The sequence below is a fragment of the Saccostrea cucullata genome, unplaced genomic scaffold (assembly GCF_032062105.1).
Source record: "Saccostrea cucullata isolate Sc308-1 unplaced genomic scaffold, CSIRO_AGI_Scuc_v1 ctg6164, whole genome shotgun sequence".
Classification (NCBI taxonomy): Eukaryota; Metazoa; Mollusca; class Bivalvia; order Ostreida; family Ostreidae; genus Saccostrea; species Saccostrea cuccullata.
Genome location: NW_026937176.1, coordinates 57,100 through 72,567, shown reverse-complemented (window position 1 = coordinate 72,567; position 15,468 = coordinate 57,100). Strand labels below are relative to the sequence as shown.

Here is a 15,468-nt window from a genome sequence, read left to right as displayed (position 1 = left end):
AATACCATTTTGACCTCTTTTTTAAATTTGCCCGGCCACAGTTACTGTAAACGTGGTTATATTGACGATTTGAAAAATTGCAATTTTTTGTTAATGAAAATTGACAAGTGTTAATTTTAAAGAAATATTGAATCAAGAGTTATGTATCTTTGAATTCATAAATTAAAAAAAATGAATTCCAGAGTTCGAGTTAGACCATCTACAGTGTGTAAGATTGTACAAACCCTATAAGTGTGTAAGATTCAATTATATAAATTACTCTTTTGTATTTTGTTTTCATTAGAAGCGATCAATGTTGCCTGAGGTGACAAACTTGGTCAAGCACGGCGTGATAATTACACTAAGTTACGCATGCTAATATTTGATTCACTAGCATAGATTCAATGGTCTTTAAAAGATGTCATAACTAATTACAAAGGAAATTAACAATAACTTTGATCTAGTTTTAATATAACGTAGGGGAAAGCCGAGAAAATTAAGCGGTAAAGTTGTACAATGGACAATGTCTGTTGTGACGTTTTATATATGATTTGAAGTTTGACGAGTGTAACTTTTGACAAGGAAAGAAAAATCGTCAATATAGTCAAAATTAGTATATCATCAAAATTTCCTCGTTTACAGTATGTAAAGACTAAGAGAAATAAATACATTTACTAGTATTTTAGTTGAATTAGCCTATTGATGAAGGCAAAAAATGCTAAAACAAAACAAGGTCAAATACTATGAAATCACTATTTTTCATGTGGGTTTAATTTTCAGTGTTTTTGAGGTATGGAGAAACCCACAAATATATGACCACCACAACATGTAAAATTTCATATGCATTATTACAAACATTTTCCAACCACGAATTCAAATCCCACAAACCAATATTTTTTTCTCAAACCTCGAAAATTTGACCCCACAAAATATGTGATTTTACAGTATTTCACAGTTTTATGGCATTCATTCAAGCACAGCTTGTGAACACATGATGACATCATAAGAACCTGAACTCTTTATTCATTTTTTCAAAAAATTATTTACTACAACACAACTATATAAAGTATCCAACACAAGGAGTCACTTTTCTTTTATAATAAATCGAACTTGTAATTAATTTTAAAAAACTATATTTCTACATGTACAAAATATTTTATGACATGGAATTTTTTAGAAAAACTACCATACTGGATGAGCTAATGACCTCTGTGAAGATACATCTTAAGTCTGTTATACACTAAGCCCAAGTTTGATTTTCCTTTCACTGAATTCTATTTGTGTGAGATTCATTCTATCTCTAATATGTTATGCTCTTAGAATTCTGTCAATTAACTGACATCTTACAAGAAAAGGCAATCTGCTTCAGCAAACCTAAGTCAAATCGGAGAGTTTCAAAGTCCTTGTCTTCTGTGATTTTCAGGATGTGACCGGCAAATCTTTCAATGTACACTGACAATTTAAAGGCTGTTCCAAAGTCTTGATGGAATTGTAATACTCCTGAACCTTTCACTGCTTGTGTGGGAGTGGATCCATTTTCAGTTGAGCAACTGACAGTTTTCTTAGAACAACCTTCTGTTCCATTATACTGTTTTATGACCTTTTCGCTCTTTCCATGGTGTTTGTCACTTTTACAAGACAGGTTCAGTTTTCCATTCATTAGAGCCTGAATTTGATTGTAGTCCATCACTTTAAGATAAGAATGAATCAATGTAGTTATCACAGCGATGTACTTAGCACACTCCTCTCGGTCTGCAAATCCACGATCCTCCCCTCCCAGCACCTGCTCATACAGGTAATCACTGGGGGGAGAGTCTGCCGGGCCATCACTGCTGACGCTGCCTGAAAATAGAGTCATCAAATGAAACTCTCAATCTACAATTAAATTCATACACATATATTATATTCTAAACTCTTCATTCTTTCTCACTTAGGCTAGCAAAGAAAAAATGTACTTGACACCTTTATGAGTTTTTAAAAATTTGACTAGTTATGAACTTATTTTCTTGATTTGGAAAAATACATTCTCTAATGATTTTAAAGCTCTTAGTTATTATAATGATTGGTGATATATTGCAGACAACAAGATAAGTCCTGTTATTCTAGATAATGTGTGACCTACCCTGAGAACACGACCTTGCTGAGCGATCCTCTGACATTCTAGACAATGTCTGACCTACCTTGAGAACACGACCTTGCTGAGCGATCCTCTGTTATTCTAGATAATGTCTGACCTACCTTGAGAACACAACCTTGCTGAGCGATCCTCTGTTATTCTAGATAATGTCTGACCTACCCTGAGAACACAACCTTGCTGAGCGATCCTCTGTTATTCTAGATAATCTCTGACCTACCCTGAGAACATGACCTTGCTGAGTGATCCTCTGTTATTCTAGATAATGTCTGACCTACCCTGAGAACACGACCTTGCTGAGCGATCCTCTGTTATTCTAGATAATGTCTGACCTACCTTGAGAACACAACCTTGCTGAGCGATCCTCTGTTATTCTAGATAATGTCTGACCTACCTTGAGAACACGACCTTGCTGAGTGATCCTCTGTTATTCTAGTTAATGTCTGACCTACCCTGAGAACACAACCTTGCTGAACGATCCTCTGTTATTCTAGATAATGTCTGACCTACCCTGAGAACACGACCTTGCTGAGTGATCCTCTGTTATTCTAGATAATGTCTGACCTACCTTGAGAACACAACCTTGCTGAGCGATCCTCTGTTATTCTAGATAATGTCTGACCTACCTTGAGAACATGACCTTGCTGAACGATCCTCTGTGAAGGACAACAGAATTTCCTTCATTTGACTTGTAGTGGCCAGGTCTAATGGTGTCTGATTTAAAGCAGTTTTACTTTCTAACATGGCTGGACCTAAAGGTATAAATCAAACAGATTTATTGGCTAAAATAAGCAAAAACAACAACAACATGTAAATGTAAGTTATATGCCTCCATGTGCTGATGAACATACACTGGTAGAAGGAACATGAGATAAAGAATATTTCCCCCTGTTGTAGGAGTGTGAGGTAATCAATATTTCCCCCTGTTGTAGGAGTGTGAAATAATTAATATTGTAGGAGTGTGAGTTAATGAATATCTTATTGTTGTAGGAGTGACCTGTGCCCTCTGGATTTGCGTCTACACCAACTGCTTGGGCTCACACCAAAGCCAAGATCAAAATTGCTACATAATATTTTATATTACCACCATGTTGTAAGAATACCTCCTTGTTGTAGGAGTTTAAGCCAATAAATAAATCAACATCTTATCTTGGTTTTAAGCCAGGGAATACCTCTGTGTGATACAAGATGTTGATTACCTCCGTGCTGTAGGAGCAGTTTACACACGTCCAGTCTGTTGTTCATCACGGCATCATGGAGCGGGGTAATCAGGTCATCAGTCACCGCCAACAGGTTCACCTTCCTACACTTCTTATCACCTCCTACACAAAACAGTGGTCCAAGTTAGCAATACAGCATCTACTATTGGGTGTTATTTGCCCACTTAGGATACACATACTACACTGCCATCTTAAGAAATAAAATTTGGAGTTAATGAAAATAATGCTTTCATTCCTATTATAAATTAACTAACAATTTCTCCTGAAGATTAGAGATCCATTTTCACATTTTTGTAAAATACAAATGAGAGTTTACCTGGGCTGAAGAAATGGTCCATAGTTTTGTCAGGAACAAAATTTAGCAGCTCTTTTACAACTTCTACGTGTCCGAGATTACAAGCTTCATGTAACGGAGTCCACCCAGCATTGTCCTTGGTATTAACATCCACACCTAAAAAAACTAGAACTGTCCAAATGGGACAAAATACCCTCCGCTGGGTTTTTCAGAAGTAAGGTTTCCATAATAAAGATATGTATCAAACATGAATTATGAAATTTTTCTTCCAGTGACCTTGAACTTCCCTTAATGACCTTGGGTCAAGGTCATGACACTACCTTGGGTCATGGGCAATCTTTGTGTGAAATGACAACCTACCAAGTTTATCCATAAGAAAGATATGACCCGGACACGAATTACGAAATTTTTCTTCCAGTGACCTTGAACTTCCCTAAATGACCTTGGGTCAAGGTCATGACACACCCTTCGGTGATGGGCAATCTTTGCGTGAAATGAGAACCTACCAAGTTTATCCATAAGAAAGATATGGACCAGACACGAATTATGAAATTTTTCTTCCAGTGACCTTGAAGTTCCCCAAATGACCTTGGGTCAAGGTCATGACACTACCTTAGGTCATGGGCAATCTTTTTGTGAAATGACAACCTACCAAGTTTATCCATAAGACAGGTATGGACCGGACACGGATTACGAAATTTTTCTTCCAGTGACCTTGAACTTCCCCAAATGACCTTGGGTCAAGGTCATGATACACCCTTGGGTCATGGGCAATCTTTGTGTGAAATAAGAACCTACCAAGTTTATCCATAAGAAAGATAAAGACCGGACACGAATTATGAAATTATTCTTCCAGTGACCTTGAACTCCCCCAAATGACCTTGGGTCAAGGTCAGAACACACCCTTGAGTCATGGGCAATCTTTGTGTGGAGTAGAAGATTCTAATGTCCCTCTGTAAGAAAGATATGGACCGGACAAGTTTGCACAGACAAGCAGACAGACGGACAAGATGATTCCTATATATACCCCCCAACCTTCGTTTGGGGGGGAGGGGGGGTATAAAAACAGCCTTCATAAAACATGAACAGGGTCAAAGTTCAAAAAAACATCATAAACAAAGACACTACAGTCTACTTCAGATATATAGATGCTCAAGGGACCAATTTTTTCTTCCCTCATATGTACTCCAAAATGCAAAAATGGCCCATGAAGACATTTTAAATCTTCTTCACTATACAAGAGGCCCACGGGCATACTTGCCAACCTCTGACATGTAAAAATCTGGTCATGACCAGATTTGGAAAGTAAAAAATCTGGTCATAACGCGTAACAACATTCATGACAAATTTACCATCATTAAATTATCTATAAATAAGTATTTGTGTATTGAGAATTCTTAAATTTAAACAAGAGGCCCATGGGCCTTATAGGTCACCTGAGTATTATGCAACAACTTTCCAGTGATTGAATTTGATTCATGTTTTAAGCCAGATGCTATGGCATTCACAATTTTGAAAGAGGCACCATTGATCATCATATCAATACACAAGTTTAGCAGTTGCTTAGTTTGTTTACTTAATACCCATATGCAGGGTAAGGGAACAAAAAATGCATTTCAACTAATCAGTAACATTCAGCAATAATCAATAGTGCCCCTACCACACATGAACCCCTGACCCTTAGGCCTTGATATTTGATTAATACCAAGGAGCAGATTTCAAACCATTCATCCATTTTCAGAATATAAGTACAAACCCCCCCCCCCCCCCCCCCTTCTATGGTACCCTGACCCTGGGGCCTTGAAATTCACAATTCTGGAAGATATGGGCCCTTGTCCAGCATAACTATATAGGTAGTTCATCTGCTTAATACCCTGGAGCAGAGAAGAAAATTTTCAAAGATTTAATGTATTTTCACTATATAATCAATAGAGCCCCGCCCTAACACCAGAACCCCTGACCCTGGGGCCATAAAATTCACAATTTTGGTAGAGGCACTCTTGCTCATCATAACTATGCACTTAGTTAGTTTATTCAATACCCAGAAGCAGAAAAGATTTTCAAAGAATTCATGTATTTTCACTATATAATCAATAGAGCCCCGCCCTAACACCAGAACCCCTGACCCTGGGGCCAAACAAATTCACAATTTTGGTAGAGGCACTCTTGCTCATCATAACTATGCACTTAGTTAGTTTATTTAATACCCAGAAGCAGAGAAGAAGATTTTCAGAGAATTCATGTATTTTCACTATATAATCTATAGAGCCCCGCCCTAACACTAGAACCCCTGACCCTGGGGCCATAAAATTCACAATTTTGGTAGAGGCACTCTTGCTCATCATAACTATGTACTTAGTTAGTTTATTTAATACCCAGGAGCAGAGAAGAAGATTTTCAAAGAATTCATGTATTTTCACTATATAATCAATAGAGCCCCGCCCTAACACCAGAACCCCTGACCCTGGGGCCATAAAATTCACAATTTTGGTAGAGGCACTCTTGCTCATCATAACTATGCACTTAGTTAGTTTATTTAATACCCAGGAGCAGAGAAGAAGATTTTCAAAGAATTCATGTATTTTCACTATATAATCAATAGAGCCCCGCCCTAACACCAGAACTCCTGACCCTGGGGCCATAAAATTCACAATTTTGGTAGTGGTACTCTTGCTCATCATAACTATGTGCTTAGTTGGTTTATTTAATACCCAGGAGCAGAGAAGAAGATTTTCAAAGAAATAATGCATTTTCACTACCTACTTATTTAGCCCCGCCCTAGCACTAGAACCCCTGACCCCAGGGCCATGAATTTCACAATTTTGGTAGAGGACTCATTGCTGATTACAATCATGCAAACAGTTTGACTGCTTGATGTCCAGGAGTTAAGAAGAAGATTTTTAAAGATTGCATTAATTTTAGTGGTTTTGGCCCCACCCCTCAGGCCCCAGGGGGGCAGGGATCATGAAATTCACAATTTTTGTTCCCCTTCAGCCATAGATGCTTTAGGCCAAATTTGGTTGAAATTGGTTCAGTGGTTGCAGAGAAGAAGCTGAAAATGTTCAAATGTTAACGCACAACGCACGACGCACGACGCACGACGACGGACGAAAACGGATAGCAATAGGTCACCTGAGTTTACTCAGGTGACCTAAAAAAGGCTTTAACTTACAAAGACATAAAATTAATATATGTTCAATTGTTGATTAAATATATAGATGTTAAAAAGAGCATTGAAGGTTTCATTATTCAGTACTGACCTGAATTAAGTGTGCATTTTTTTATTTTAAAGAAAGCCTTTTCAGTTAAATTTGTGCTAAACTTGGAAGTATATGTATTTCAGTTTGGAACACTTCTAGTATACCGGTCCCTGTAAATATGGCGCTAAAGTAGGTGCCGTCGAAGGCGGCTTTCAATATATATACCATCGCGTGAGCGATCGACAAAATCGAAAAATAAGCCACAAATCGCAAAATTGACCCCAAATTCGTGTTCCTTGTGAAAAATTGGGTTTAAAAAACTGGTTTTTAAACACAGTTTTTTAAATGAGAATTAAAAGATTTCGTAAAATAACGTACTGGTTTAGGAAGAATGATTCCATCTTGCGTTGTTTAGGAATGTGATCACATGATCATTTCTTGACGTAATCTCATAAATATTCATGAGATGCGTCACTTGTGTTTTGACGTAATGAAGAAATACCTGATAGGATTCAATGTGCAATGCCACTAAAATTGCGAGATTTTTGTGAGAAATACATGGATTTAACAAATAGCTAATTACTTGTCATTGATTGATCAAATTGTGCATCATCATCGATTTGAAAGGATCAATATTCTGAATGTGGACATTAGGAGGTTAGGATATCAAGCTGCAGTTAACGGTAAGTCGCTTTTACAATAACTTGCCTAAACTTACCGCTCAAAATCGGTCATATTTTGACATTAGAGTTGATTCACCCGAACTTTCCATAAAACTTTCATGTTCTCTGTAAAGCGATACATTTCATGAACTGAACCAAAGTGGAAGATAATATATCGGCACGATTCGACATAAGGCTTTTCATGCAAGATTTCAATCACAAATGGCACTCATAGTAGTGCCTTTTGTAAGTAAAAATTACATAAATTAGCCCAAAGACAGAAAGATTACGGAGTGGCTTTATAAAACAACACCTATTTTTAAAAACTATATAACCTAACCCCAATCACTTGATCAGATGCGTTTTGTTGAAAAAAGAGGGTTTGTTTACATTCTGCATAGTAACGACAAGGGAAATAACTGCTCATGCGCAATCGCGTGATTCTGGGGACCGGCATACTAGAAACTTTTTTGAAGTGATTTTTTTCTATCTTCTATTTAATTTAATTAACAAGTGCAATATCTTTTAGATGTACAGGTAGATCTACACTATCTTCGATCACTGTATTTTATAGTATGAAAGTTGTTTTCCAAAATTCCTTCATTGATATTTACGTAAATATTGCTTCTCTTTTTTATTCTTGGTTCAATTTGTTCCTGCTGACCCTGATAACGATCTACTTCTATCGGAAGCCATTTCAGATTGACTTCAAACTTTGATTTGCCTAAACAACTCATAGTTAATTGTTTACACCTGCTCTCATAATTACTGGTAAACGGCCCACTGAGCATAGCCATCGGCATTGTTTACGTAGATCCAAGCTTGGGTTATAACTGGAAGTTAAAAGTGCAACCTAATTTACGAACCAAATCCGGAAATCGGGAGATTTTCTGGTTGTTCGTCAAAAATCGGGTGAAAAGCATGACCCGCCGGGTCATAAAAAATAATCGGGTTAAGAGTCGAAAAATCGGGTGTAACCCGACGAAATCGGGTGAGTTGGCAACTATGCCCACGGGCCTTATAGGTCACCTGAGTATTGTGTAACAACTTTCAAACAATTATATTTGGTTCACGTTTTAAACCGGAGGCCATGAAATTCACAATTTACAATTTTGAAAGAGGCACCATTGCTTATCATAATTATTAACTTAGCATGCTTACTCTATTTACTTAATACCCAGAGGTAGATCAGAGTAACAAAGAGAAAATGCACTTCCACTTTATAACCAGTTGTGCACCTCACCCACTGACCCATGGGCCACATATTTCAAAATTTTGCAAATGTAATCATAAAATGGTTGATTAATAGCAAAGGGCAGATTTCAAAGGATTAATTTATTTTCAGACTATGTAACCCCCCCCCCCCCCCCTTCATCCTGGGGGCATAAAAAACCACTTTGCTAGATGCACCTTTCTTCATCATAAATATATATATATTTGGATCATTGGCATAAAACCCAGAAGCAAAGGAAAATATTTTCAAAGAATTAATGTATTTTTACTATATAATCAATAGAGCCCCGCCCTAACACCAGATCCCCTGAGCCTGGGACCATAAAATTCACAAATCTGGAAGAGGTACTCTTGCTTATCATAACTATGTGCTTAGTTAGTTTCTTTAATACCCAGAAGCAGAGAAGAAGATTTTCAAAGAATAAATGCATTTTCACTATATAATCAAAAGAGCCCTGCCCTACTACCAGAACCCTGACCCTGGGGCCATAAAATTCACAAATGTGGAAGAGGCACTCTTGCTTATCATAACTATGTGCTTAGTTAGTTTATTTAATACCCAGAAGCAGAGAAGAAGATTTTCAAAGAAATAATGCATTTTCACTATATAATCTACTGAGCCCCGCCCTAGCACTAGAACCCCTGACCCTGGGGCCATGAATTTCACAAATCTGGAAGAGGCACTCTTGCTCATCATAACTATGTGCTTAGTTAGTTTATTTAATACCCAGGAGCAGAGAAGAAGATTTTCAAAGAAATAATGCATGTTCACTATATAATCTATAGAGCCCCGCCCTAACACCAGAACCCCTGACCCTGGGGCCATAAAATTCACAAATCTGGAAGAGGCACTCCTGCTCATCATAACTATGTGCTTAGTTAGTTTATTTAATACCCAGGAGTAGAGAGAAGATTTTCAAAGAAATAATGCATTTTCACTATATAAGCTATAGAGCCCCGCCCTAGCACTAGAACCCCTGACCCTGGGGCCATGAATTTCACAATTTTGGTAGAGGACTCAATGCTCATTACATTCATATCAACAGTTTGCCTGCTTGATGTCCAGGAGTAAAGAAGAAGATTTTTAAAGATTTCATTCATTTTAGTGGTTTTGGCCCCACACCTCAGGCCCCAGGGGGGCGGGGACCATGAAATTCACAATTTTTGTTCCCCTTCACCCATAGAAGCTGTATACCAAATTTGGTTGAAATTGGTTCAGTGGTTTTACAGAAGACGAAAACGGATAGCAATAGGTCACTCAGGTGACCTAAAAAATCAGAAACTTAAGACAAACCTCAAATGATAATCAAAGTACTCAGGAGTACAGAGAGCCGGGCTCATTTACAGAGTAGAATGGATTTCTTACATGAATCACGTTTACATTCTGATGAAAAAATTATTTTAAAACTATTAATATAAATGATAAGACACTGACAGTGAGTTTTTCAATCCTAATACCACGGTCCGATTTTGTCAGAATCAGAATTAATCTGCTACCGCAGCTGAATGTAAACAAACAGGCCAGTCTGGTTCCCTCTCCTGCTTTACCTCGTATGTGTAGAGAACTACGGAAACACTGATTATCAAAAATCTTTAAGCTAATGAACTATGTTCTTTGACTTATGAAGTTTTCAAAGTCATTACTACTAATGTTTATTTTATATAGATAAAACTTCGTTTTATTTTTGTTGCTTTATTTAGGGCTATTCCAGAAAAAAATGTATGGGGGGGTTGGAAGGCACTTTTATTTTTACCCCACCACCCATACATTTTTAATTGCTTTCTCCCCCACCACCCATCAAATTAAAAATGCTTTTAATACAACCACCCATCTAAATTTAAAATACTTTTTTTTTTAAAAGAATAATGTTTTAAGGTAATTCCACCCTCCTATGATGTCATAGGTTTTTGCAAAAACTGTAATTAGTTTAAATTCATACCTTATAGAAAAATATCTCTTGGAAGAATGCTTTACAATAGGCATAATGATAAATATTGTTTAGTGAAAGAATTTTAAAAAATGCATATTTTCTATATTTAATCAATTATTCAATCTTTAAAAAATGTTGACAAGGGCAATAACTCCTTCTAAGGTCTCTTCATTCAGGTATTTGCTTTACTGTAAAATAGTTTCCCTGATATTCACAATTCAAAAGTATCTTTTAAGTAGGAGGTATTTAGGAACACTCAGCATCTGAATTATGCATTTTCACCAGTTTTTACATATTTTTCTCAATACTGTTTACAAACCAGAAGTCTCTGTGGAGACTGAAGCTCTACTGGTTTGTACTTCAGGAAAGGAAGAGAAAAGTTGGGAACTGAAACTTTACCACAGCAATAAAAAGAATAATGATCCTTGATTAAGTCTCTTATGTTCTTAGTGTAGTCTACTTGCATGCCACATTATATTATAATCAGACTTAAACTGTATTTGGAGTAGAATTTTGAGAGTTTTTAACAGAAATTTCTATTTTTAGTAACAACGGCAACACCGTTCATCGAAATCTAAAACCGATATATGGAATTATGTATTTTAGTGTAGTCTACTTGTGTGCCAATTTATATTGAAATCAGACCAAAACTGTAGGAGGAGTAGCATTTTGAAAGAATTTCACAGAAATTCCTATTTTTAGTAACAACAGCAACACCGTTCACCGAAATCAAAAACCGATACACAGAATTATGTATCTTAGTGTAGTGTACTTGTGTGCCAAGTTATACTGAAATCAGACCAAAACTGTAGGAGAAGTAGCATTTTGAAAGAATTTCACAGAAATTTCTATTTTTAGTAACAACGGCAACACCGTTCATGGAAATCAAAAAATGATATAAAGAATTATGTATTCTAGTGTATTCTACTTGTGTGCCAAGTTATATTCAAATCAGGCGAAAGCTGTAGGAGGAGTAGCATTTTGAAAGAATTTCACAGAAATTTCTATTTTTAGTAACAACGGCATCACCGTTCATGGAAATCAAAAACTGATACACAGAATTATGTATCTTAGTGTAGTGTACTTGTGTGCCAAGTTATACTGAAATCAGACCATAACTGTAGGAGGAGTAGCATTTTGAAAGAATTTCACAGAAATTTCTATTTTTGGTAACAACGACAACACCGTTCATGGAAATCAAAAACCGATACATAGAATTATGTATCTTAGTGTAGTCTACTTGTGTGCCAAGTTATACTGAAATCAGACCAAAACTGTAGGAGGAGTAGCATTTTGAAAAATTGTTTACAGACAGACAGACAGACAGACGGACAGACAGACGGACAGACGACGGACGCATTACTATCGCATAAGCTCTTCTGGTCTCTGACCAGTAGAGCTAAAAATGTACAATTTTTTATGTTGACATACTCTTCTGTTTATTTATGTTTCGCATCTTAAATAATATGGAGACCTATACATTTTTTGCAATAAATGGAAAGTTTAAAGTATATTAAATGAAAATAAATGCAGTCTTAGTACTTTGAACCTATAAAATTGTGAGGGTGGAAACTCCTTAAGTTATGTATAATAAAATTTTATGTACCGGTACTTTTTTCAAGCATTTGCACTTTATGCAACTTGAAATGAGTGTTTGCTTTTGGGATGTATCCAAACAATGGACTCTTTACAAAGAAAAAAATAAATAAATATGATGCAAACCTAAATATTATGCACAAAACTTTCATTTTTTCTTTACTTTGAAAACAGTTTTAATCTTTTTTGAAAAGAATTTAGAAAGATATTTTTATGCAGATTTTAACAGAAACAAAAGTTTTTAAGATTTTACAATCAGCTATTTTTTTAGTTCAAGTCCAAAGTTCTTTTGTAACACAGGCCACAGAGTTCCTGCTATAGCCTATAGGTTTCTGTTTTTTTTGGGGGGGGGGGGCACTAAAGTTATGTAGTTTTGTAGGGCAGTATCTATTTAGTGGGTCGTGAAAAAAAACACGAAGCCTCAATCCCACCTAGAAACCGTGCAGGCACTTGTTTCTGAAATACATGTATATTTTTTAAATTCATTTGTATGTTATGGCCGGCTTACAAATATATGTATTGACATAATACATGTATATTGTTACAAACCCTGTTATATATAAAAATTATTTGATATAATATATAAATGGTGCCTGTTTTGGAGGGTAACATTTGAAATTGACACCCCAAGCAAAACCATTGTCAACCGACGCGTCAGCGGAGGTTGACAATGGTTTTCCGAGGGGTGTCAATTTCAAATGTTACCCTCCAAAACAGGCACCATTTATTTTATTATACTGAATGTCTTATTGATTTAAGACGTCAGCAAAAAATAACCGTCGATCGTCTTTACGTTCATGTAAAGAAAGCTTTCACACTCACCTGTTCACCAATCTCCTTATTGTTTGTTTGATACTCGAATTAGAGTCATTTATCATATAAAGTTTCGTTATTTCTGGCTCGCAAGCATGTTTCCTACACTCGCAAGCATGTATCGTCTGTAGTTTGTTGTTTTCAAGTAAGCTATATCGGACGCAAGCTTTTATTGACGTCAAGTTAATTCCGGTTCTTTCAAACGTGCAACTGACGTTTTGAGAATTCTACGGTGAACCGTACGCGCATAATTTCCACGCATGTGGCATTACCGTTGTGTTACCCGTTGTCACGTGTGTTGCTAAGGCTCAGGGTAATCGAACGGATTGTTAACTGCGTCTAAACCAATCAGATTTTAGTATTTAACATGAAAGTATAATAATGTAAAATATTTGACTTGCAAACTCCATAGCCATGCTCTAAAATGTTTAATATTATCAGATACGTTTTTTTTTCTACTTTCGGTTTCAATCAAACGATCTCTCTGATTGTTTCTAATATCATTTAATTTACCAATGTAATCATGTTTGAATAAATTGCTGGAATGAAACCTGAGCTTGGAGCAAAAAGAAAACAAAGAAATCGTGTCCCAATCCTCCAGCTGTCATTACACCATGTACACAAATCAAAAGTCAGCTCGTACACAAATCAGAAGTCAACTCGTACACAACGTTTTATTTACAATAGTTAGGAATTATTTTTATATAAATAATTTATAATCTAGAAAAATGAAATAAGGACAAGGAGAAGTGTTAAATTTTTAGATTTTTTCATGAACACTTTAGTGGTTTTATAACATTTGAAATCGACCGTGGCTTCTCTTATTGGGAATACATGTGTATAAACAATTATTGTTAAACTAACACAAGCGCAGCGGTTTCTTTGATTTGCGACAAACGCTAATTACAAAATGCTCCTAATCTGGTCCCAATTTCTTCATTTCTTTATCTTCCCCATGATGTGAGAGAAGTGTTTATCCTGCCGTTAAACTGTCTATAGTAAAAAAAAAAAAAAACTTTTTTTTTTTAATTTGATGGTTTTTTTTTTTAAATGTATGCAATGATATACCATATTGGCATAAAAATCTTACGATGTATTTCGATCGTATTTACTATCTAAATTGAATAACAGTATACGTTATGGTGCCATAAAATTCCTAAATTTCTTACCTAAATTATTTCAAGTTATATTTATAACCACACATTAATTGCATAAAAGCCGAAGACTAATTCTAAAATGTAAAATTCACATATAAAATTCACATATTATCTTGTGGTGATGTTTAAATCAAATTCAATTATATTGATTCGATCTGATTATGTTGTTTAATAAGATATTTTAATTTACAATTAAATTTACAGAATAAAAAATGGCACTTCTCATTTATGTATCAAATAGATATATATTTAAAAACGAAAAATGTGTAGGAGTTGACGCCCAAGATTTACGCAACAAAAAAAACTTATAATAAGAAGAAAAAAAACAATCTGCGCATAAAGTATCTATAGGTAAAATCAGCGGCATAAAAAGATTAAAATGTACAAAAAAAACCTTTGTGTACGAGTTGACTCCTCAATTTTTTAAAACTGAGGAAAACTATACATTAAATCACATATAGAGAACTATGTACAAATGACATTTAGTTTGTGTACGAGTTGACTTTTGATTTGTGTACGAGTTGACTTTTGATTTGTGTACGAGTTGACTTTTTGTGTATGACTCGGTTTGTGTACGAGATGGTTTGTGTACGAGTTGACTGTAAACCTTTATAATTATCTGCCCTTGTTTCCAGTTAGATCGATTCTACTTTCACTTTCAATGTAAACACACTTGACAACTGTTTAGGACGTTTTTTTAAAAAAAATAAATATCAATATTTACTGGCTTATACAAAATGAAAGGAAGGAAGTTCTTTGCAGTTGATTATTTGTGAGTGTAAGTGCAACCACCCATCTAAAAATATATCGGATGAGGACAACCACCCATGCAAATTTAATTGCTCCAGTCCCCATTACCCATACAAAAATATATGAAGTGCCGTCCAACCCTCCCATACATTTTTTTCTGGAATAGCCCTTAGCGTTTGTATTATCTCAAAAGCGGTTGAGAGTAAGAACTATATTTTTGCACATAACTTTAAAATGGCAACTATGGGGTCAACATCCTGCCTTGAACAGGATCACATAAGCCGGCAATTGCTCTTTGAGCAATAAGTCCGGCTAAAAAGGTTCTTCATACAAAAAATTTATGACACATGAATATTGAAATTTATTTGGAAATGTTCAACTTTTCAAGCATACATTATTATAAAATTTAGGTCAATAACCATGATGATGACTGGTACACTGCATTTTAGTCCAGAGATAATGAAAAACAGAGACATGTGATTTATATTTATTTCAAAC

The 15,468-nt window shown here is 35.6% G+C and overlaps 1 protein-coding gene across 1 annotated transcript in view; it reads right to left on the bottom strand.

Moving 5' to 3' along the window:
* Positions 1-1,053: 1,053 nt before the first annotated feature.
* The window catches only part of LOC134247469 (SMC5-SMC6 complex localization factor protein 1-like), a 39,175-nt gene continuing 24,760 nt past the window's right edge, over positions 1,054-15,468 (bottom strand). The window contains exons 17-20 of the mRNA XM_062729826.1: positions 3,650-3,784; positions 3,313-3,435; positions 2,740-2,865; positions 1,054-1,821 (exon numbers count right to left, since the gene is read on the bottom strand). Coding sequence (XP_062585810.1) covers positions 1,307-1,821; positions 2,740-2,865; positions 3,313-3,435; positions 3,650-3,784 — 899 coding nt within the window. The 3' untranslated portion in view covers positions 1,054-1,306. The remainder of the gene's footprint in view (positions 1,822-2,739; positions 2,866-3,312; positions 3,436-3,649; positions 3,785-15,468) is intronic.